General features: G+C 43.0%; 1 protein-coding gene across 1 annotated transcript in view; it reads left to right on the top strand.

Moving 5' to 3' along the window:
• The window catches only part of cdc27 (cell division cycle 27), a 104,273-nt gene that overhangs the window by 58,318 nt on the left and 21,572 nt on the right, over positions 1 to 24,383 (top strand). The window contains exons 8-11 of the mRNA XM_056287546.1: positions 9,941 to 10,040; positions 10,476 to 10,585; positions 16,445 to 16,544; positions 16,841 to 17,027. Of these exons, the coding sequence (XP_056143521.1) occupies positions 9,941 to 10,040; positions 10,476 to 10,585; positions 16,445 to 16,544; positions 16,841 to 17,027 (497 nt within the window). The remainder of the gene's footprint in view (positions 1 to 9,940; positions 10,041 to 10,475; positions 10,586 to 16,444; positions 16,545 to 16,840; positions 17,028 to 24,383) is intronic.

Here is a 24,383-nt window from a genome sequence, read left to right as displayed (position 1 = left end):
CGATGGAATTCAAATTGTGATGTGCTGGACTGCATACTGCAACAGCATGAGGACATCTCCACGTTACTGGTGACCAATAACCAGTGGGAAAGAACTGCGCAGATCAGTGCAAACACTTAGAAAACAGCTGTTGCGTTCCTCAAGGTATTCAAGGATGCTACTAATGACCTTAAGTCCAACAACTCCACTTCCAGCGCATTGCTTGCGCTGCTGTGGTCCATCAGACTCATTTAACACTGCCAAGCAGCATCCCTCCATCCCTTTCTCTCCGAAGTCGCCAATGTGTGCGCCTCACGTCTGGAAGAATGGATGGGCAGTAGTGACACATCAGCAAAATCCCTCCACATGATGTACAGTATGATGATGTACAGTCCTGATTCCTAAAATGCGATGGCTGCGGATGCTGGGCCCAGATGCAAGAGACAAGGTGATAGCAGGTATGTAATATGGATACTTTAAACAGGCTATTGTTGTGAATATTATGTTGTAGTATGTCTTGTTTGTAGCCTTATTTTAAAGTGATCTTGTTAGCCTATTTATATTTGTGAAAAAGCCCAGGCCTACTAATAAAATAACAAGAATAAACTTTATTCATATAGCACTTTTCAAAAACTAGTTTGCAAAGTGATTCACAGACACTTACAAATTAGAATAAGTTCAATGCAGTCAAGAAATAAAAACATAAAAGATGATGAATAAACCCTTAAGAACAAATAAATGAATGAGAGCATGAAACAAAAGAAACTCTAATTAAAAGCCATTTTATAAAAATTAGTTTTTAAAAGTGTTAAAACAATCCAATCCAAAGGTGCAAAGGAAATGGTCCACGAGGTGCTGATGAGCCACCAGCAGCCAAAAAGCAAAGCTCAGACCATTTCACAGACTGGGAGGACGATGTGTCCTGCGATTCCAGCACCAAAACCTGTCAATGATGAACTAACGGAAAAGCTTAGCATCCGACTCTCGGACAACCCAGACCCCCACACAGTGTGCTTCAATGGTGGAAGTTCAACAGAGAGTCCTTCTCTGCACTCTTAGAACTGGCACATTTCATCATGAGTATCAATGCATCTAGTGTGCCATCAGAGAGGGTATTTAGAGTCTGTAGGTGCATCTTGGAAGAGAGACGCACGGGTAGGGCAGCACAATTAATCGAATATTAATCGTGATCATGATTTTAGCTTCCCACAGTTAAATGAAAATGATCGACTGCAATATTGACGTTTAAAATGCGTGCTCCACTCATGGAACGCTCCACTGCATATCAGATCAAGTGCTTCCTAAACTAACTTCCTGACCAATCACAGCTGTTCCCTTTAAGTGCTAACCCAGCGGCAGCCTGTGCAAAAATGTTCTGGTTGTTGCGGCTGCAGTCCAGAGTAGACGAGTAATGGCAAAACGAATATCAAATGTCTGGAGCAGAAGGTGAAAAGCTAGTCCCTCAAAACGGATCACCGTCCCTTGTTTGGAAATATTTCGGATTTAGGGCAACTGATGACAACCAAGAACAAGTCATATGCAAAGAGTTGTGTGTGTGTGCCACAAAGCAACACAACTAATCTTTTCAACCACCTGAAAAAACATCACAAACTGCAGTACAATGAATGCATGAAGGCCAAGAAGAGTAACGTTGCTAACATTAGCTCACTGAATCCCCGTCCTTGTCCAACATCAACTCAGATATCCATAGCAACAACCCTGTACAGCGCATAACCATATCCACCCAGCTCCCAAAGACAGACTGAACTAACCAATGCAACCGCATTCCATTTGGCCAAAGATATGTATCCAATAAACACTGAGCAATGAAGGCTTCAGGAAAATGGTCAACACACTGGACAAAAGACATGTGATCCTCTCATGCAATTATTTTTCCAAAGTGGCATTACCTCTGCAGTATGCAAAATGCCAAGGGGAAATAGACAGGGATGTCACAGCTGTCGAGTACTGTGCAACTACTACTGAACTATGATCAAGCAGAACATTGGAGCTGTACTTGAGCCTGACAATTTATTACATCGACGGTGATTTTAAAATGAATAGTTGATGCTTGCAAACGTCATTTTTCCCACAAGACCACACAGGAGAATCAGTTGCCCAGGGACTGAGGGCAGTGATGGCCTCTTGGAGCCTGCAGGAGGACAGACTTGTCTGCATTATAACAGACAAAGGCTCAAACGTTGTGAAGGCAGCTTCTCTGAATGAACAGATGAGGCTCCAGTGCTTTGGCCACAGGCTCCGTCTAGCAATAGGTGAGTAGCAGGATATATTAAAAAAAAAAAGGTGCATGTAATTAATTGAAATATTTTGTGTAATCTGTGAAGATTAATTGCATGTAATCTATGCTGATTGTGTTAATATGTGAGTGAATACTTTAATAACAATAGTAATATATTAATAATATGATGGGGATTGTTTATCAAATGTGTATCGAAGCAGATAAGGTTTTATTCTGTGCTTTAATTTTACATATGCATATCTCATGTTCTTTTATAGAGAATGCAATGACAGATCCTCTGATTGACCGTTCCGTGGGTCTTTGCAAAAAGCTGGTGAGCAGTTTCTGCTACAGCTGGAGGCGTAAAAAGGAGCTAGAAGAGGCATAAAGGGACCTGAAGCTTCCAGAGCAGGCACTGAAGACGGAGTCCCCCACAAGGTGGGGAATTGAGGCAGGCCATGATAGAGAGAGTCCTGGAGCAGCAGAAGGCCATTGCTCATGTCGTGTCCACTGACAGAAAGGCCCGACACCTCATCCCCACATGGCAGGACACTCATGTCCTGGAGTCCATCAACAAATCCCGCCAACCTCTGACTGAGTTTACTGATGCACTTTCCAATGAAAAGTATGTCAGTGTTTCCTTTGTAAAGCCAGTCCTCCAACCTTTCAGCTCCTCTATCCTGGAAGTGAAGGATGATGATCCAGCGCTAACATGTACCATCAAGACCAAAATCCTGAGCTTACCTGGATGAAAAATGCAAGGATCCTCTGACACAAGAGCTGCTTGACATGGCCTCTGCTCTTGATCCACAGTTCAAGCTCAGACATATCAGTGGGGACAGTGTTGCAGTAATCCAAGCCAGACTGACTTCTGAGATGGCGAGGACTTCGCCTGCAGGCATGGTAATAGTAATTATTGTGATTACATACAGATACAGAATTTATTATAAATGAATGAAATGAAGTGGATTAAAATGTGCTATGAAATCAAGTGCTGTAATGTGCTGTTATCTACTTTCTGGATATGGATGTTAATTATGTTTCATTAGATTGAATTTGGTATTCATATTTTATTTACCATACTCTTTTCAAGGAGATGGGCCAAACTGATCCCTGCGTTGCGAGTGCTAAGGATACACCCACTTAAAAGGAAAAGAAGACCTTGGGGAGCTTCTTCAAGACCGCTGAGGGAACCACACCAAGACCTCACCAGGAACAACAAGCTATAGCCTCTGAGCTACAGTCTTACCTACAACTAGGCAACCTTAACAGTGAGAAGGACCTGCTGGACTGGTGGAGGGACACCAGAGACTCTTCCCATGACTCTCAAAACTGGCAATAAACTACTTGTGCATTCCGGCCACAAGTTCCCCTTCAGAGAGGGTCTTTAGCACTGGGGAAATGTAGTGACCTGCCTTTGCTCGTCTCTCAAGCCAGAAAATGTTGACAGGCTGGTCTTTCTTGCTAAAAACGTGTAAGCATTATATTATTGCCTTTTCTGCATAGGCCTGAATTGTTTTCATTTGGTTGCATTATATGATAGCGCATTTATTTTTAGTTAGCCTATATTTTGGGTACAATTTTATTCATATTTTGCTTCTAAGAGATGCACTGAATTCAGGTGAATAAGAACCTTGTCTTATTTTGATGCAAAGATTTATTAATAAGCAGGAATGTAGCACAACATGGAAGTTAAAGCAGTGCTGTTTATTTAAATGTGAAAGTTCAATGAAAAGATTTTGGCCCTAAAATCAATGAATAATTGTGATTAAAAAGTCATGATCTCAATTTCGATCAAAATATCGTGATGATCATTTTGGCCATAATCGTGCAGCCCTACGCACAGGCCTGGGACTGCAGTTGGTCAGCAACATCCTCTTCCTCCGCAGGCCTCGGACTGCAGTCACTCAGCAACATCCTCTTCCTGCACAGGCCTCGGACTGCAGTCACTCAGCAACATCCTCTTCCTGCACAGCAATCTGAAGTAGGCCAGGTGATTCATCAGTTTCATTCGTTTAGTTAATTTATGTTATAATAGTAATAATAATAAATCAATCTTATACAGCGCTTTTCTAGTACTCAAAGTCGCTTTACAATAAATGGAGTGAAACAAGACAACAGATGAACATAACACAGACATACAGGGGTGGATGGGAAGGGGCACTACGAGAGGGAGAAGCGGCAGCCACAGACGACGCCAGCAGTACTCTCCCACTTGGACAGATATAAAGGGAAAGAAAAACAAACAACATGTGTGTACCACACATCCAAAAAAGCAATCTGGTGTATGCTGTACAATGCAATGAGGATTGCACTGACCTGTACATAGGAGAAACCAAACAACCACTACACAAACGGATGGCCCAACACAGAAGGCCAAACTCCTCAGGACAAGCCTCAGCAGTTTATCTACACCTAAAGGAGAAGACACACTCCTTTGAGGACAGCAACGTACACATTTTGGACAGAGAAGATAGATGGTTTGAAAGAGGGGTGAAGGAAGCCATCTATGCAAAACTGGAAAAACCATTCCTCAACAGAGGAGAAGGTCTGCGACACCACCTATATCCCACTTACAATGCCATCCTTTCATCTCTACCCAGGAGACTCAAGAAGCCTAGCCTCCAAGAACAACAGTCGCTCACTAACGGCTCCAACCACTCTCATGACCACTGAATAATGAAGTCGAAACTAACACCCCCAACGACCATCGCTGCTAAACAAATGCAAATCAATAGCTCCGATGGCGACGGGTGCGGCTGGACATCGGAGCACAGGAGAGCCACGCATATCTATGGCTCCGATAACGACAGGCGCGGCCATAACATCGATACACAAAAGAGCCACGCATATCTATGGCTCTGTTAGCGACGGGCGTTGGTAAACATTGGGACACAGAGCCATGGACATCAATAGCTCTGACAACGATTCCAAGAGGATAAATTCTGAGTCTCATCACCAGCCAGTCAGACTAGCTTGGTCTAGTCAGAAAGGCACGAACTGAGGAAGCCTCTTGGATGAGAGGCGAAACGTCTTCACGGATATATACCAAGTCCAGTTGTACTTGATTCAACTCCTTTGGATCTTGAGGCATCTGGCTGTACGGCTAATAAGCTGTTGTTGTTCGTTTTCTCATTTCTAATATTATGATACATGCAAAAATGATTTGGTAGGCTTTAGCCTAACAGTTGTGATGTTGTTTATTAAAAGCTGAGAGATTTTTATTCATTTTTCGTTCTTTATCAGCTGAATAAAAAACTTTGTTGCAAAGCAGTTGATTCATTTTTCAGGTGTGTTTAATGGTGCAATATGTTTAATGCATCAGTGTCGGAGTGGAGCGGGTGGGAGTGGACACGCACATTGCGGGAGTGGACAGAATCATTCTGGGAGTGAACACGCACATTGCGGGAGTGGACAGGCACTTTACGGGAGTGGACATGCACATTGCGGGAGTGGACACGTACACTGCAGAAGTGGACAGGCACATTGCGGGAGTGGACAAACACATTGCAGGAGTGGACACGCACATTACGGGAGTGGACACGCACTTTGCAGGAGTGGACAAGCACATTGCAGGAGTGGACAAGCACATTGTGGGAGTGGACACGCACATCACAGCAGTGGACATGCACATTGCGGGAGTGGACACGTGCATTGCAGGAGTGGACACCGACATTACGGGAAAGGACAAGCATATTACGGGAGTGGACAAGCACACTGCAGAAGTGGACAGGCACATTGCGGGAGTGGACAAACACATTGCAGGAGTGGACACGCACATTACGGGAGTGGACACGCACTTTGCGGGAGTGGACAAGCACATTGCAGGAGTGGACACCCACATTACAGGAATGGACAAGCACATTGCAGGAGTGGACACGAACATGGCTGGAGTGGACACGCACATTACGGGGTGGACAAGCACATTTTGGGAGTGGACATGCACATTGCGGGAGTGGACACGCATATTACGGGAGTGGACAAGCACATTATGGGATTGGACAAGCACATTGCGGGAGTGGACATGCACATTACGGGAGTGGACACGCACATTGCGGGAGTGGACACGCACATTGCGGGAGTGGACAAGCACATTATGGGAGTGGACAAGCACATTGCGGGAGTGGACAAGCACATTGCGGGAGTGGACACGCACATTATGGGAGTGGACACGCACATTGCGGGAGTGGACACGCACATTATGGGAGTGGTCAAGCACGTTGCGGGAGTGGACAAGCACATTGCGGGAGTGGACACGCACATTATGGGAGTGGTCAAGCACGTTGCGGGAGTGGACACGCACATTGCGGGAGTGGACACGCACATTATGGGAGTGGTCAAGCACGTTGCGGGAGTGGACAAGCACATTGCGGGAGTGGACACGCACATTATGGGAGTGGACAAGCACATTGCGGGAGTGGACAAGCACATTGCGGGAGTAGGTGGTAATGGTCAGAAATCCAGTGTGAGCAGGATTATTGTATTGTTTATAAGGGTGGGGACACCTGCAGTCACTGTATTGTTTATAAGGGTGGGGACACCTGCAGTCAGCTGAAACTGAAGAGGTCACTTACGCCTCTTTTCCACTACATGGTACCGGCTCAACTTGACCTTTTCGTTTTCCATCACTGGAAAGTACTGGTATTCTGGAAAGTGCTGGTGTTCTGGAAAGTACTGGTATTCTGGTAACTGTCACCACTTTTCTGGTACCACCTTTGTCGAGGTTCCAAAATAACTGGAGTGGGAACTAAAATCAGTGCAGACCAGCTACACTGAGGGGTACTGTTCCGGTGATGGAAAACCACACTCTGCAAGTCGAGTCGAGTCGAGCCGGTACCATGTAGTGGAAGAGAGGCTTTAGTTGAGTGATGAAACGTGTGTGTCAGCAACTGTCGTGTCCAGAGCAACTGATTCAACCTTCTGGGATCTTCTGTCCTGGATTATTGAGCAGCATCAAGTTACCCTGTCCAAGTTGAACGGCATGAAGTCACCCTGCCCTGCACCTAGAGAACTTTTTAAAGTTCTCTAGGTGTTGATGGCAACATGCTTTCCCGGGCACAGCGTTGAGTTGTGTTAGCTTTGTGTGCGTAGATATTTTGAAAGTGTTTCGTGTTTAAGGTGAAACATTGTACAGGACAGAAGAGGCAGCTGTTGTCTTCACTTCTGTTGCTTCAGCTTAAGTCTTGGGCTTTGTGTTTTCTCTTGGCTGTCTGTCTTTCCTTCTGTTTTTTAAAGGCTCTATCATGTTTGTATTCGTCGTCTTTTTATTTCTATTGACTCTGTCTCTTTCTGTGTGTTTTCTATTGTCTCTATCTCTTTCTGTGTGTGTTTTCTATTGTCTGTCTCTTTCTGTGTGTGTTTTCTATTGTCTGTCTCTTTCTGTGTTTTTTCTATTGTCTGTCTCTTTCTGTGTGTTTTCTATTGTCTGTCTCTTTCTCTGTGTGTTTTCTATTGTCTGTCTCTTTCTGTGTGTGTTTTCTATTGGCTGTCTCTTTCTGTGTTTGTTTTCTATTGTCTCTGTCTCTTTCTGTGTGTTTTCTATTGGCTCTGTCTGTGTTTTCTATCGAGTGTCTCTTTCTGTGTTTGTTTTCTATTGTCTCTGTCTCTTTGTGTGTGTTTTCTCTTTGCTCTGTCTCTTTGTGTGTTTTCTATCGCCTGTCTCTTTCTGTGCGTGTTTTCTATTGACTGTCGCTTTCTGTGTTTGTTTTCTATCGTCTCTGTCTCTTTCTGTGTGTTTTCTATTGACTGTCTCTTTCTCTGTTTTCTATTGTCTGTCCCTTTCTGTGTGTTTTCTATTGTCTCTGTCTCTTTCTGTGTGTTTTCTATTGGCTCTGTCTGTGTTTTCTATCGACTGTCTCTTTCTGTGTTTGTTTTCTATTGTCTCTGTCTCTTTCTGTGTGTTTTCTATTGGCTCTGTCTGTGTTTTCAATCGACTGTCTCTTTCTGTGCGTGTTTTCTACTGACTGTCGCTTTCTGTGTGTGTTTTCTCTTTGCTCTGTCTCTTTGTGTGTTTTCTATCGCCTGTCTCTTTCTGTGCGTGTTTTCTATTGACTGTCGCTTTCTGTGTTTGTTTTCTATTTTCTCTGTCTCTTTGTGTGTGTTTTCTATTGACTGTCTCTTTCTCTGTTTTCTATTGTCTGTCCCTTTCTGTGTGTTTTCTACTGTCTGTGTCTCCTTCTGTGTGTGTTTTCTATTGTCTCTGTCTCTTTCTGTGTGTGTTTTCTATTGTCTCTGTCTCTTTCTGTGTGTGTGTTTTCTATTCTCTGTCTCTTTCTGTGTGTGTTTTCTATTGGCTCTGTCTCTATGTGGGTTTTCTATTGACTGTGTCTCTTTCTGTGTATGTGTTTTCTATTATCTATCTCTTTCTGTGTATGTTTTTCTATTGGCTCTGTCTCTATGTGGGTTTTCTATTGACTGTGTCTTTCTGTGTATGTGTTTTCTATTCTCTATCTCTTTCTGTGTATGTTTTTCTGTTGGCTCTGTCTCTATGTGGGTTTTCTATTGACTGTGTCTTTCTGTGTATGTTTTCTGTTGTCTCTCTTTCTGTGTGTGAATTTTATTGACTCTGTCTCTTTCCGTGTGTGTTTTCTATTGGCTCTGTGTGTTTTTCTATTGACCATCTCTTTGTGTTTGTGTGTGTTTTCTATTCTCTGTCTCTTTCTATGTATGTTTTCTATTGGCTCTGTCTCTGTGTGGGTTTTCTATTGTCTGTCCCTTTCTGTGTGTTTTCTACTGTCTGTGTCTCCTTCTGTGTGTGTTTTCTATTGTCTCTGTCTCTTTCTGTGTGTGTTTTCTATTGTCTCTGTCTCTTTCTGTGTGTGTGTTTTCTATTCTCTATCTCTTTCTGTGTGTGTTTTCTATTGGCTCTGTCTCTATGTGGGTTTTCTATTGACTGTCTCTTTCTGTGTATGTGTTTTCTATTCTCTATCTCTTTCTGTGTATGTTTTTCTGTTGGCTCTGTCTCTATGTGGGTTTTCTATTGACTGTGTCTTTCTGTGTATGTTTTCTGTTGTCTCTCTCTGTGTGTGAATTTTATTGACTCTGTCTCTTTCCGTGTGTGTTTTCTATTGGCTCTGTCTCTTTCTCTGTGTGTTTTTCTATTGGCTCTATCTCTTTGTGTGTGTGTTTCTATTGACTGTCTCTGTGTTTGTGTGTGTTTTCTATTCTCTGTCTCTTTCTATGTATGTTTTCTATTGGCTCTGTCTCTGTGTGGGTTTTCTATTGTCTGTCTCTTTCTGTGTGTTTTCTGTTATCTCTTTCTGTGTGTGAATTTTATTGAATGTCTCTCTCCGTGTGTGTTTTCTATTGGCTCTGTCTCTTTCTGTGTGTGTTTCTATTGACTGTCTCTTTGTGTGAGTGTGTTGTCTGTTCTCTGTCTCTTTCTGTCTATGTTTTCTATTGGCTCTGTCTCTGTGTGGGTATTCTATTGACTCTGTCTCTTTCTGTGTATGTTTTCTATTGTCTCTCTTTTTGTGTTTTCTGTTGTCTCTTTCTGTGTATGAATTTTATTGACTTTGTGTCTTTGTGTGTGTGTTTTATGTTCTCTGTCTCTTTCTTTGTGTGTTTCTATTGTCTCTGTCTCTTTGTGTGTGTTTTCTACTGGCTCTGTCTCTGTGAGCCCTGTGTTTTTGTGTCTGGTTTCTTGGTTGGATGGTGGTGTTCCATCTGGTTGGTGGTCTGAAGTTGTCCTTTTGGCTGCTGTCAATCATTTCCTGTGTTTAGTTTTGGTATCCTGCCGCTAGAGCCCAGCCCAGGAGACCCCTCATATCTCCAGAACTTCTCTGGTGCTATGGACACCCAGCAGACTGGAGCCAGCAAGAAGGTAGACCCCCCCACACACACACACACACACACACACACTCAGAGACATACACACACACACACACACACACAGACATGCACGCACACACTCAGAGACATACACACACACACTCAGAGACATACACACACACTCACACACTTAGAGACACACACACACACACACACACACACACACGCTCAGAGACACACACACCCATAAAGACACTCAGAGACATATATACACATACTCTCTCTCTCTCTCTCTCTCTCTCTCTCTCTCTCTCTCTCTCTCTCTCTCTCACACACACACACACTCAGAGAGACAGACACAGATACGCACACACTCAGACACACACACACTCAGAGACATACACACACATACTCTCTCACACACACACACACACACAGTCTCCCCCTGTGTTGTTGTCTCACTGTCTGTGTGTGTGTGTCTGTCCAGTCTGTGTCTAGGATCAGTCAGTCCAAGTCGGTGTTCAGTCAGAGTGGAAACAGCAGAGACGTTCTGCCCATGCCTTTCAACCAGTCACAGAGCTCTGTTCCTCACAGCAGGTAACCGAATAGTTAGTCATCCTGTATGTGTGTGTGTGTGTGTGTGTGTGTGTGTGTGTGTTAGGAGGAGGGTGGTGTAAACTGATCCTTTTCCTTCATACTGTTCCAGTGACTTGTGATTGAAGGTATCTCCTGCACTCCCCATCTTCTCAGTAAGACGAGGGAAGTGAGAGAAACACTGGGCTCATGTTTCTTCACTTCCTGTGTTCATCTTAGATTTGAACTTACAAGAAATGTGTGAGAGGAATCAGCACAGGATTCACAAAACATTCTACACAAATTTTATGTCTGTGTACTTTTCCTTGACTGCATGAGCTGTCACTGTCTCCTCTTTTTCATTTGACCTACCTCCTCTTCCTCCAACATGTAAGTTTGTAGCCCTGTCCTTTGCCCTCTTTTCCTGAAAGCCCGATAGGGTTCAGACTTTTAAGATTCTGCTATGTTACCATTACAGGAAAAAGGGTGCTGTACTTGTTTCTTCAACAAATTTTAAAAAAATAATATGGTCAGTGATGTGATGGTCACAGTGGCTGGCCACTGCGGAGGAGGGATGAGTGAGATAGGTAAAGGTTGTGGTCATACACAGTGGTGAGTAGAGTAAACAAAAATGGTACTCAAGTAAAAGTATAGTTACATCATAATGTTTACCTTCTGTTAAATGTTTACACAAGTCAAAGTAAAAGTACTCATAAGAATAATTGAGTCTTTTTCTTTTGGCTGCTCCCATTAGGGGGCGCCACAGCAGATCATCCGTTTCCATTTCTCCCTGTCTTCTGCAACTTCCTCTGTCGCACCAGCCACCTGCATGTCCTCTCTCACCACATCCATAAACCTCCTCTTTGGCCTTCCTCTTCTCCTCTTCCCTGGCAGCTCCATATTCAGCATCCTTCTCCCAATATACCCAGCATCTCTCCTCCACACTTGTCCAAACCATCTCAGTCTTGCCTCTCTTGCTTTGTCTCTATACCGTCCAACCTGAGCTGTCCCTCTAATATACTCATTCCTAATCCTGTCCTTCTTCATCACTCCCAATGAAAATCTTAGCATCATTAACTCTGCCACCTCCAGCTCCACCTCCTGTCTTTTCATCAGTGCCATTGTCTCCAAACCATATAAGATAGCTGGTCTCACTACCATCTTGTAAACCTTCCCTTTAACTCTTGCTGGTACCCTTCTATCACAAATCACTCCTGACACTCTTCTCCACCCACTCCACCCTGCTTACACTCTCTTCTTCACCTCTCTCCTGCACTCCCCGTTACTTTGGACAGTTGACCCCAAGTATTTAAACTCATATGCTTTCGTCACCTCCACTCATTGCATCCTGACCATTCCACTGTCCTCCCTCTCATTCACACATATGTATTCCGTCTTGCTCCTACTGACTTTCATTCCTCTTCTCTCCAGTGCATACCTCCACCTCTCCAGGCTCTCCTCCACCTGCACCCTACTCTTACTACAGATCACAGTGTCATCCAAGAACATCATAGTCCACAGAGTCTCCTGCCTGATCTCGTCCGTCAACCTGTCCATCACCATTGCAAACAAGAAAGGGCTCAAAGGCCTCATATTGAAACCAGTATTTAAAAATTTTAATGCCCAATAATAGAACCTGAGATTTGGTAAAGCCAGCCCTCCAAGTTGCCTAGGCCTTTGCAAATAATATATACGCAGCCTAGCTACCTTCTTATTCCAGATAAACTCCAAGATCAGATTCTCCACTTTACAGAAGAATGTCTGAGGAAGGAAAAGTGGTATGCATTGGAACAAGTAGGAGAATCAAGAAAGAATATTAATTTTAACAGAATTGACTTGCGCAACTAGCAGTTTTGATAACAATTTAAAGTCAGTGTTTAACAAGCTTATTGGACGGTAGGAGGTGCGGGATACGGGAGCTTTGCCTTTCTTCAAAAGAAGGGAAATTGAGGCTTGAGTAATAGTCCAGGGAAGGCAACCTAAATCAAATGATTCATTAAACATATCCATTTGTAAAGGGGCTAGCTTGTGCCAAAATTTCTTATAAAACTCAGAAGGATATCCATCTGGTCCTGGACATTTCCCACTTTGAGGAGACAATGCAGCTATATTGAGTTCTGCTATAGTGATTGGCTTCTCTAGCTCCGCTGTGAGAGACTGCTCAATGGAGGGAATATCTAATTTGTCAAAGAAAAAAAAAAATCAAAATTTGGAGGTGTAGAAGCCTAGTCAGATGCATAGAGAGACCTAAAAAAATTCCTTAAATGTGTTATTAATTTCCGAGGGTTCAGTAGTTGTACCCGAATTTGTTTGGATCTGGGGGATTTGATGGGATGACGATATCTGACATAACTGGTGTGTCAGTAGCTTGCTGGTCTTGTCACCATGTTCATAAAATCTTGATCTCATTTGGCGCAGAATTTCTGTAGTACGATGCGTCGTAAGGATATCAAAACTCACCCTGTAAGGAGAGACATTCCTTATATATCTCTGGGGATCAGGAGGTAGCATACATGTTATCAAGCTGAGATATGCATTGTGCCAACTTAGCCATTTTTTCTTTTCTAAGTTTATTCTCATATCCTATATCAGAGATGACCTCTCCCCAGATACATGCCTTCAAAGTCTCCCACTGCACTGAACTGGAGACATCAGGCGTTTTGTTTAGACTCAAAAGGAAATCAATTTGCTGTGAAACAAACTTAACAAAGTCCTCATTAGTGTTTGACCTTAAAGACAATGTACAGAAACAAGAGTGTGACCTTAAAGACATGTACAGAAACAAGAGTGTGACCTTAAAGACATGTACAGAAACAAGAGTGTGACCTTAAAGACATGTACAGAAACAAGAGCGTGACCTTAAAGACATGTACAGAAACAAGAGCATGACCTTAGACATGTACAGAAACAGGAATGTGAACTTATGACATGTACAGAAACCAAGAGCGTGACCTTAAAGACATGTACAGAAACAAGAGCGTGACCTTAAAAACATCTGCTGAAACAGTTGTGTGACCTTAAAGATGTACAGAAAGAAGAGTGTGACCTTAAAGACGTGTACAGAAACCAAGTGTTTGACCTTAAAGACAATGTACAGAAACAAGAGTGTGACCTTAAAGACATGTACAGAAACAAGAGTGTGACCTTAAAGACATGTACAGAAACAAGAGTGTGACCTTAAAGACATGTACAGAAACAAGAGTGTGACCTTAAAGACATGTACAGAAACAAGAGTGTGACCTTAAAGACAATGTACAGAAACAGAGAGTATCCTTAAAGACATGTACAGAAACAGGAGCGTGACCTTAAAGACAATGTACAGAAAAAGATAGTATCCTTAAAGACGTACAGAAACAACAGTTTGACCTTAAAGACATGTACAGAAACAAGAGTGTGACCTTAAAGACATTTACAGAAACAAGAGCATGATCTTAAAGACATGTACAGAAACAAGAGCGTGACCTTAAAGACATCTGAAGAAACAGTTGTGTGACCTTAAAGATGTACAGAAAGAAGAGTGTGACCTTAAAGACGTGTACAGAAACCAAGTGTTTGACCTTAAAGACAATGTACAGAAAGAAGAGTGTGACCTTAAAGACATGTACAGAAACAAGAGCATGACCTTAAAGACATGTACAGAAACAAGAGCGTGATCTTAAAGACATGTACAGAAACAAGAGCGTGACCTTAAAGACATGTACAGAAAGAAGTGTGACCTTAAAGACGTGTACAGAAACCAAGTGTTTGACCTTAAAGACAATGTACAGAAACAAGAGTGTGACCTTAAAGACATGTACAGAAACCAAGTGTTTGACCTTAAAGACAATGTACAGAAACAAGAGTGTGACCTTAAAGACACGTACAGAAACAAGAGCATGACCTTAAAGACAATGTACAGAAAAAGATAGTATCCTTAAAGATGTACAGAAACAACAGTTTGACCTTAAAGACATGTACAGAAACCAGAGCGTGACCTTAAAGACATCTGCAGGAACAGGTGTGTGACCTTAAAGACGTACAGAAAGAAGAGTGTGACCTTAAAGACGTGTACAGAAACCAAGTGTGTGACCTTAAAGACAATTTACAGAAACAAGAGTGTGACCTCAAAGACATATACATAAACAGGAGAGTATACTTAAAGACATATACAGAAACAGGAGCTTGACCTTAAAGACATGTATAGAAACAAGAACATGACCTTAAAGACATGTACAGAAACAAGAGTGTGACCTTAAAGACATGTACAGAAACAAGAGCATGACCTTAGACATGTACAGAAACAGGAATGTGAACTTATGACATGTACAGAAACCAAGAGCGTGACCTTAAAGACATGTACAGAAACAAGAGCGTGACCTTAAAAACATCTGCTGAAACAGTTGTGTGACCTTAAAGATGTACAGAAAGAAGAGTGTGACCTTAAAGACGTGTACAGAAACCAAGTGTTTGACCTTAAAGACAATGTACAGAAACAAGAGTGTGACCTTAAAGACATGTACAGAAACAAGAGTGTGACCTTAAAGACATGTACAGAAACAAGAGTGTGACCTTAAAGACATGTACAGAAACAAGAGTGTGACCTTAAAGACATGTACAGAAACAAGAGTGTGACCTTAAAGACATGTACAGAAACAAGAGTGTGACCTTAAAGACAATGTACAGAAACAGAGAGTATCCTTAAAGACATGTACAGAAACAGGAGCGTGACCTTAAAGACAATGTACAGAAAAAGATAGTATCCTTAAAGACGTACAGAAACAACAGTTTGACCTTAAAGACATGTACAGAAACAAGAGTGTGACCTTAAAGACATTTACAGAAACAAGAGCATGATCTTAAAGACATGTACAGAAACAAGAGCGTGACCTTAAAGACATCTGAAGAAACAGTTGTGTGACCTTAAAGATGTACAGAAAGAAGAGTGTGACCTTAAAGACGTGTACAGAAACCAAGTGTTTGACCTTAAAGACAATGTACAGAAAGAAGAGTGTGACCTTAAAGACATGTACAGAAACAAGAGCATGACCTTAAAGACATGTACAGAAACAAGAGCGTGATCTTAAAGACATGTACAGAAACAAGAGCGTGACCTTAAAGACATGTACAGAAAGAAGTGTGACCTTAAAGACGTGTACAGAAACCAAGTGTTTGACCTTAAAGACAATGTACAGAAACAAGAGTGTGACCTTAAAGACATGTACAGAAACCAAGTGTTTGACCTTAAAGACAATGTACAGAAACAAGAGTGTGACCTTAAAGACACGTACAGAAACAAGAGCATGACCTTAAAGACAATGTACAGAAAAAGATAGTATCCTTAAAGATGTACAGAAACAACAGTTTGACCTTAAAGACATGTACAGAAACCAGAGCGTGACCTTAAAGACATCTGCAGGAACAGGTGTGTGACCTTAAAGACGTACAGAAAGAAGAGTGTGACCTTAAAGACGTGTACAGAAACCAAGTGTGTGACCTTAAAGACAATTTACAGAAACAAGAGTGTGACCTCAAAGACATATACATAAACAGGAGAGTATACTTAAAGACATATACAGAAACAGGAGCTTGACCTTAAAGACATGTATAGAAACAAGAACATGACCTTAAAGACATGTACAGAAACAAGAGTGTGACCTTAAAGACATGTGCAGAAACAAGAGTGTGACCTTAAAGACATGTACAGAAACAAGAGAGTGACCTTAAAGAGATATACAGAAACAAGAACGTTACATGTACAGAAACAAGAGCATGGCCTTAAAGCTCTCTAAGGAATGTTTGAATGTATGACCTCAGATAAGATCACCAGCATCTGGCACAGTTCGGAGAGTGGTATTGAGGCTTTTCTTGTGATTGTGTGTGTGTTTGTGTGTGTGTGTGTTTCAGTACTGCTCCTCAGGTCCTCAGTCCATCTCTAGCTGCTCCTCCCAATGTTCAGCCCAGACGAAGCACCAGACTGTTTACTAGTGCCAGTTCTACTGCCAAGGTACAGAAACTACTTGATATACAAACTGTTATAAACTAAATATATACAGTGTTCATACAGTGTGCATACACGCTTCACATACAGTATAAGTACACACACCACCACACTCCATACAGTTACAGACCCTTCACAGGACATACTACACTCTGTATACACGCATCCTTAACGTTGATGCACACAATTTTTAAAACTTTTCAGAATTTTTAAATTTAAAAAATTATGTAAATTTCAACTTTAACTTTTCTTTCACTTTTTCTTTTCCTCTTTCCTTTCTCTCCATCTGTCTCCCCCCGTAGGAGAATAGTAAGAAGTTAAAGATGAAGTTTCCTACTAAAATACCAAACAGGAAGGCAAAGTGTAAACCCGCTAAAGCCTCCAACAGTAACCTGAATGATAGTCTGGACATCCTGAAACTGGACCCATCTCTGTCTGAGACCAAGTCTCCGCAGTACCAGGCTCTGAGTCTGCAGAGAGCAACCACAGGTACCACTACTACACAGGGCTGTCATGTTTCCATTCTAAATGATCTTCTAAATCAAAAGCAGAATCGGCGATTCTCCAATTATTTTTTTTCTCTCCACCCCGCCGACTTGCATGTGTCCAAAGGAAAAAAAACAAAACACTTGAAAGATGACACAGCATAGCGCATCTACGCAGCCCGGGAGGGGACATAGATGTAATTCTTTTATATGGCGTGCGTGACTTTTATAAGTTGCGCTTTAATGAGTTGAACACGCACTTTGTAAAACAAGTACGTCCATCTCACCTCCCAGGCTGCATACTTACCGGTGTCCTGCAACCTCACTTTTCCAGACACTGTGGCCACTGCCGGAAGTGGAGATGTCGGCGAAACAAGAGAATTGGAAAATCCTCCTGCTTCCCCGAAGTCACTAGTGTGGCAAAATGTTCCCTTCCCCATGAGTTATATCAGCAACAAACACATGGTTGACAAAAAAACTACCGTTTGTCAGGGCATAAAACAACCATCTGTTGATCTTTACAGATCCAGACTTGTCTAACAATGGCATAGCCGTCAGTGCTGAAAAAATGTTTAGATCAATCAAATCCTGACCCTTGAAATTGAAAGTTAAATCAAGTCGTGGATATGGAGAATCGTGACACCCTTACTACTGATACTATTACATATAAGTACTGTTAATGATACTAGTACTATACCTACTACTACTTCTACTACAACAACTACTACCAGGTACTATAACTTTGTATGACTGTTACTGCTGCTGCTAATACTACTACCATTATTGTTACTATCAGTAATACTAATTCTATTGTTACTTCTACTACTACGGTTATTACTTCTGCCATTGCTGCTGCTTCTACTATCACTACTATTACTATCACAGCTCTTAATACAACTACTACTAAAACTACTACTAAAACTACTACTACTAATGCCATCATTTTTATTCATTACTTATCCAGAAAGCCCACTTGAGATTTAGAATCGCTTTTGTGAGGGAGACCCGGTCAAGACAGCAGCATAGAAAAATAGCACAAATAAACCCAAAATGAAAAAATACAATGAAAATCCATCCATCCATTATCCAAACCACTTATCCTGCTCTCAGGGTTGCAGGGATGCTGGAGCCTAACCCAGCAGTCATTGGGCAGCAGGTGGGGAGACACCCTGGACAGGCCACCATGCTATCACAGGGCCGACAAGGAAAATATGAAAGTAAAATACATTATCTAAATGTAGGCACCAGAGCGGGAGGTGAACAGAAAGACAACAGGCTATGAAAAGCAAGAACAGGATAATCAAATATAAAAGAATCATTTGATCTCAGGTCATGAAGACCTTGAATTTTCTCTTTAATAGAACAGTATGAATATTGTATATAGGCAATTCACAAAGGAGCACATTGTATATGGCGCACCAGAGACTGAACTGCTTAATGGACAAGCATGTCCACTTTACGTTTTTATACAGTCTGAAATGGTGAGTACAGGCTTCACAGTTAGTAATCAGTCTCAGTGTGCTGTGGTACGCAGTGCGTGTGTATGTGTGTTTAAGACGGAGTTCTGTGGTGACTAGGGTTCAATATTTTTCCTGAAACTGAGACATTTTCTATCCCGGGAACTAGGGGTGTAAGAAAATATCGATACACTTGAGTATCGCGATATTATATTTTGTGATACTGTATCAATTCTCAAAAACACTATCGATGTTTAATTGTTTACATGTAAAGGTTCATGACAAACTTTTATGTTGTGTGTAACCCCACAACCGCTAGATAACAGTGTTGTAATCTATCTTCAGTGATTTGACTCTTCCACTCCAACGTAACAACGTAAACTGAGACAGGAAGTAGCATAAGCACAAAGAACACAGGCCTATGAAATCACAATATATCACGATATGTTGAATCGTAGCCCCTGTATCGTGATATGTATCATATCGCCAGATTCTCACCAATACACAGCCCTACTGGGAACAGAAACACACTATCTCAGGAATCCTGGGAAATGGACTTGTTTATAAGGTCTAACTTCAGCTACAGTCATAGCGCTTTGGTAATATTTCAAGCAACAATAAATGCAAAGAGTCATCTGTAGAAACCTATTCCCAACCTGACCGCTGTACTGTGTTATTTGTTGGCCTTAATAATCATTTAGGCAAAAGAATGCCACTCATGTTAATCAACATTAGAATGAACACAATACAAACTTTGTATGCAGTGTGAACTTTGCTATAGCTGTGAAGAATATGGAATGCCTGTAATCTTCCTGCTGACAAGAACAGCCTCATGGAATTGATGTTTGACAATAAACAAGTGAAATTTGTCAAAGCAAATAATTTGCTGTTTTCTAAGTCATTCTATTAAGTTGAGATGGATTCCATATTCTGTTAGCGTTCAAAGGCTGCTGGTGCAAACCTTCTGTCCTAGCCAAGCAGTGTTAGATATAAGTCAAGTCCAGTTCATTTGTATACCCAATATCACAAATTCACAAAATAACTGGCCAAGTACAATTGGGGAGAAAGGGGGGGGGGATTCAAAAGAAAAAAAAACGGATCATTTATTAGTAAGGCTTTGGTAGACAGTGATCTGATATTTATGAAAACAAATTTAAGCATCTTGTGGAAGTAGTCAGTAGCAGGCAGAACTTTAGAGCTACTAATAGGTGAAAGATTAATCGGAATTAGACACCCTGTTGACAGTTTCGATGACCAACACTTTGGACGATATGTGGTCACACTTTTGATAACATTAGATGTTTGGTTTTGTAGATTATTAGGTACTTCGTTGCACATTTCACCACCACCAGTGGTAGGAAGGATTATTAGATTATTGTGATTCACACATTTAGGAGAGGAGAGCTGGGGAGCAATACAGCAGGGTAGGTAGACAATCTCAATGTTATAGACCAGAACCAGAGTCTCGTCACCAGCCAGTCAGACTAGCTTGGTCTAGTCAGAAAGGCACGAACTGAGGAAGCATCTTGGATGAGGCGAAACGTCTTTGCGGATATATACCAAGTCCAGGTGCACTTGATTCAACTCCTTTGGATAACTATGACCTGGATGAATGAGAACATTCACAGACATGTTGCAGGTGATTAGAGAGCCTGCTAGGTTTAAATCCAGTGCGGATGTGGAGTAAACTAGTTTAGTTAATATGTATAGTCAGGGAATTTCTCATAGTGTAGATTATCAGTCTGATAGCTTGGTCTATAACATTGAGATTGTCTCCCTACCCTGCTGTATTGCTCCCCAGCTCTTTTTCCTAAATGTGTGACTCACAATAATCTAATAATCACTCCTACCACTGGTGGTGGTGGAATGTGCAACGAAGTACCTAATAATCTACAGAACCAAACATCTAATGTTATCAAAAGTGTGACCACAAATCGTCCAAGGTGTTGGTCATCAAAACTGTCAACAAGGTGTCTAATTCCGATTAATCTTTCAGCTATTGGTAGCTCTAAAGTTCTGCGGCAGTGTAAGTGGGAGATAGGTGGTGTGGCAGACCTCCTCCTCTGTTGAGGGATGGTTTTTCCAGTTTCACATAGAGGTCTGTGACACCACCTATCTCCCACTTACAATGCCATTCTTTCATCTCTACCCAGGAGACTCAAGAAGCCTAGCCTCCAAGAACAACAGTCGGTCACTAACGGCTCCAACGACTCTCATGACCACTGAATAATGAAGCCGAAACACCCCCAACGACCGTCGCTGCTAAACAAATGCAAATCAATAGCTCCGATAACGACTGGTGTGGCTGGACATCGGAGCACAGGAGAGCCACGCATATCAATAGCTCCGATAATGACGGGCGCGGCCATAACATCAGTACACAAAAGAGCCACGCATATCTATGGCTCTGTTAGCGACGGGCGTTGGTAAACATCGAAACACAAAGAGCCGTGGACATCTATAGCTGTGACAACGACTCCAAGGAGGATAAATTCTGAATCTTGTCACCAGCCAGTCAGACTAGCTTGGTCTAGTCAGAAAGGCACGAACTGAGGAAGCGTCTTGGATGAGAGGCGAAACGTCTTCACAGATATATACCAAGTCCAGTTGCACTTGATTCAACTCCTTTGGATAATCACCTGCAACCTGCTGAATGATGAGTCCCTAGTGTAAAATTAAACATAGACAGCTATCTATATTGCTAGACAAAAGAGCAGCGCCGTCCCCAGTAGGGTGAATGCCATCGGCTTTCAGCAGGTAGGGGTGGCCCCGAAAAGAAGGCCAGTTATCAACAAAGCCGAAACCCTGCTCATTACAGTAACGAGCCAGCCAGCGGTTCATTGAGGTGAGCCTACTGTACATCTCATCATTACCCCTCACAGGTAAGGGACCAGAGACAATTAATCGATGCTAACACATCTTTCCGGCAAACTCAAGCATTCTGACTAGGCTGGCTTTTGTGATCTCTGATTGCTTCATCCTAGCATTATTGGTGCTGACATGAATAACAGTGTTGCTGAAAGTAGTGGTGCTGTGTGCCTGGGTTCCCTGACTCTCCCCCCGTGATGCCAGCACCCTAAGATTATCATCTATGTCGGAGACTCTGGCCCCGGGTAAACACTGAACCAAGGCTGGCGCCGCTAATCTGATATTGCGAGTAATGGAGTCTCCTATCATTAGCGTGCGTTGCTTTACTCTGTCGACAGGAGCGGGAGAAGTACGCTGGCCAGTAGGACTACCAACAGGGCTGGTGAGTGGAGAAAACCGGTTTGCAGTTAGGAGAGGTGACCGCAGACCAGGCCACACGACCGGTGGCTTGCTCTGGCCAGCCTTCCCATGCCAGTAAACAGAGACAAACTGCACTGCATCTGCCGACGAGGCTGAGCCTCGTGCTAACAATAGCAGGTCTGCTGTCAGGCCCGGGTCTAAGGCTATCTGGAGTGCCCATCACATCTAATGTAATCCTAGCAGAAAGAAAGCCGAAAGTTCTTGGCTCTGCCTTCACTCTCTTCCTCTTCTTGATCTCCAAAGTCATCCTACAGACCACCACTACGTTCGCCCCTGTCACCACCTTGCAGTCTCCAATCCCTTTCAGATCATGCCTCCTACATAAGATATAGTCCACCTGTGTGTACTTTCCTCCACTCTTCTACATCACCCTGTGTTCCTCCCTCTTCTTGAAATATGTATTCACCACAGCCATTTCCATCCTTTTTACAAAATCCACCACCATCTGTCCTTCCACATTCCTCTCCTTGACACCATACCTACCCATCACCTCCTCGTCACCTCTGTTCCCTTCACCAACATGTCCATTGAAGTCCCCTCCAATCACCACTCTCCCCTCCTTGGGTACCATCTCCACCACGTCATCCACCTCACTCCAGAATTCACAGAAAGTTGAATCAGTTCATCTGGACAACATTTATTGAGAAAAACCTTCCATCACTTCTCTAAAGACCACACAGCTAAGTGACTAAGTGACCTAGGTACAGCTTTTTTCTTCTTCTCCCAGTTGTATCTGGCCAATTACTCTACTCTTCTGAGCCATCCCGGTCTCTGCTCCACCCCCTCTGCCGGTCCATGGTGGGCTGTAGACTACCACGTCTCAACTGATACATGTGGAGTCACCAGCCGCTTCTTTTCACCTGACATTGAGGAGTTTCACCAGGGGGACGTAGCGCATGGGAGGATCATGCTATTCCTCCCAGTTCCCCCTTCCCCCCGAACAGGCACCCCGATCGACCAGAGGAGGCGCTAGTGCAGCGACCAGGACACATACCCACATCCGGCTTCCCACCCACAGACACGGCCAATTGTGTCTGTAAGGACGTCCAATCAAGCTGGAGGTAACACAGGGATTTGAACGGGGAGGTAACACGGGGATTTGAACGGGGATCCCTGTGTTGGTAGACAATGAAATAGACCGCTACGCCACCCAGACACCCCCTGACCTAAGGACATCGGTCACCATCATATAATGCAACTATTCCCCAATCCTTTGTGAATAGTACACATTGCAATAGTAACTGTAGTTAATGGTCAGGGCAATTTGCATATGAAACCGATTGTTATTTTCGGTAGTTAAGCCACTGTATTGTTTATAAGGGTGGGGAAACCTGCAGTCATTGTATTGTTTATAAGGGTGGGGGTACCTGCAGCCACTCTATTGTTTATAAGGGTGGGGGTACCTGCAGTCACTCTATTGTTTATAAGGGTGGGGGTACCTGCAGTCACTGTATTGTTTATAAGGGTGAGGACACCTGCAGTCACTGTATTGTTTGTGAGGGTGGGGGTACCTGCAGCCACTGTATTGTTTATAAGGGTGGGGGTGCCTGCAGCCACTGTATTGTTTATAAGGGTGGGGGTACCTGCAGTCACTGTATTGTTTATAAGGGTGGGGACACCTGCAGTCACTGTATTGTTTATAAGGGTGGGGACACCTGCAGTCACTGTATTGTTTATAAGGGTGGGGACACCTGCAGTCACTGTATTGTTTATAAGGGTGGGGACACCTGCAGTCACTGTATTGTTTATAAGGGTGGGGGTACCTGCAGTCACTGTATTGTTTATAAGGGTGGGGACACCTGCAGTCACTGTATTGTTTATAAGGGTGGGGACACCTGTAGTCAGGTGAGACTGAAGAGGTCACTTAGATGATGATGAAACGTTTCTGTCAATAAACATTTTGTGCAGATGAACTGATTCAACTTTCAGTGCTTTCCTTACCTGGATTACTGAGCGTGCATACAGTCACTCCAGAATTCTTCTTTCTCGTCCATCTCACACCCAACTTGCGGGGCATATGTGCTGATAACGTTCAGCAATACACCTTCAATTTCCAGCTTCATACTCATGACTCTGTCTGACACACTCTTCACCTTCAGCACACATCTTGACATACTCTTCCTTCAGAATTACCCCTACCCCATTTCTCCCCCCATCCACACCATGGTAGAAGAGTTTGAACCCACCTCTGATGCTCCTGGCCTTACTCCCCTTCCACCTGGTCTCTTGCACACACAGTATGCCTACCTTTCTTCTCTCCATCATATCAGCCAGCTCTCTTCCTCTATCAGTCTTAGTGCCAACATTCAAAGTTCCGACTCTCACCTCCACACTCCTACCCTTCCTCCTCTCCTGCTGCCTCTGAACATGCCTTCCCCCTCTCCTTGTCCTTCGCCCAACAGTAGCATAGTTTCCATTGGCACTCTGCTGGTTAACAGTACCGGTTGTTGGTAACCCGGGCCTGGACCAATCCGGTATGGCAATCTGATTTATGATCCTCATATTTGATTTGGCGAAGGTTTTAACGCCGGATGTCCTTCCTGACGCAACCGTCCCCATTTATCCGGGCTTGGGACTGGCACTAAGAATGCACTGGCTTGTGCATCATCAGTGTC

Source organism: Lampris incognitus, chromosome 10 (genome assembly GCF_029633865.1).
Source record: "Lampris incognitus isolate fLamInc1 chromosome 10, fLamInc1.hap2, whole genome shotgun sequence".
Classification (NCBI taxonomy): domain Eukaryota; kingdom Metazoa; phylum Chordata; class Actinopteri; order Lampriformes; family Lampridae; genus Lampris; species Lampris incognitus.
The sequence above is the reverse complement of the archived record's forward strand: the minus strand, read 5'-3'. Positions and strand labels throughout refer to the sequence as shown.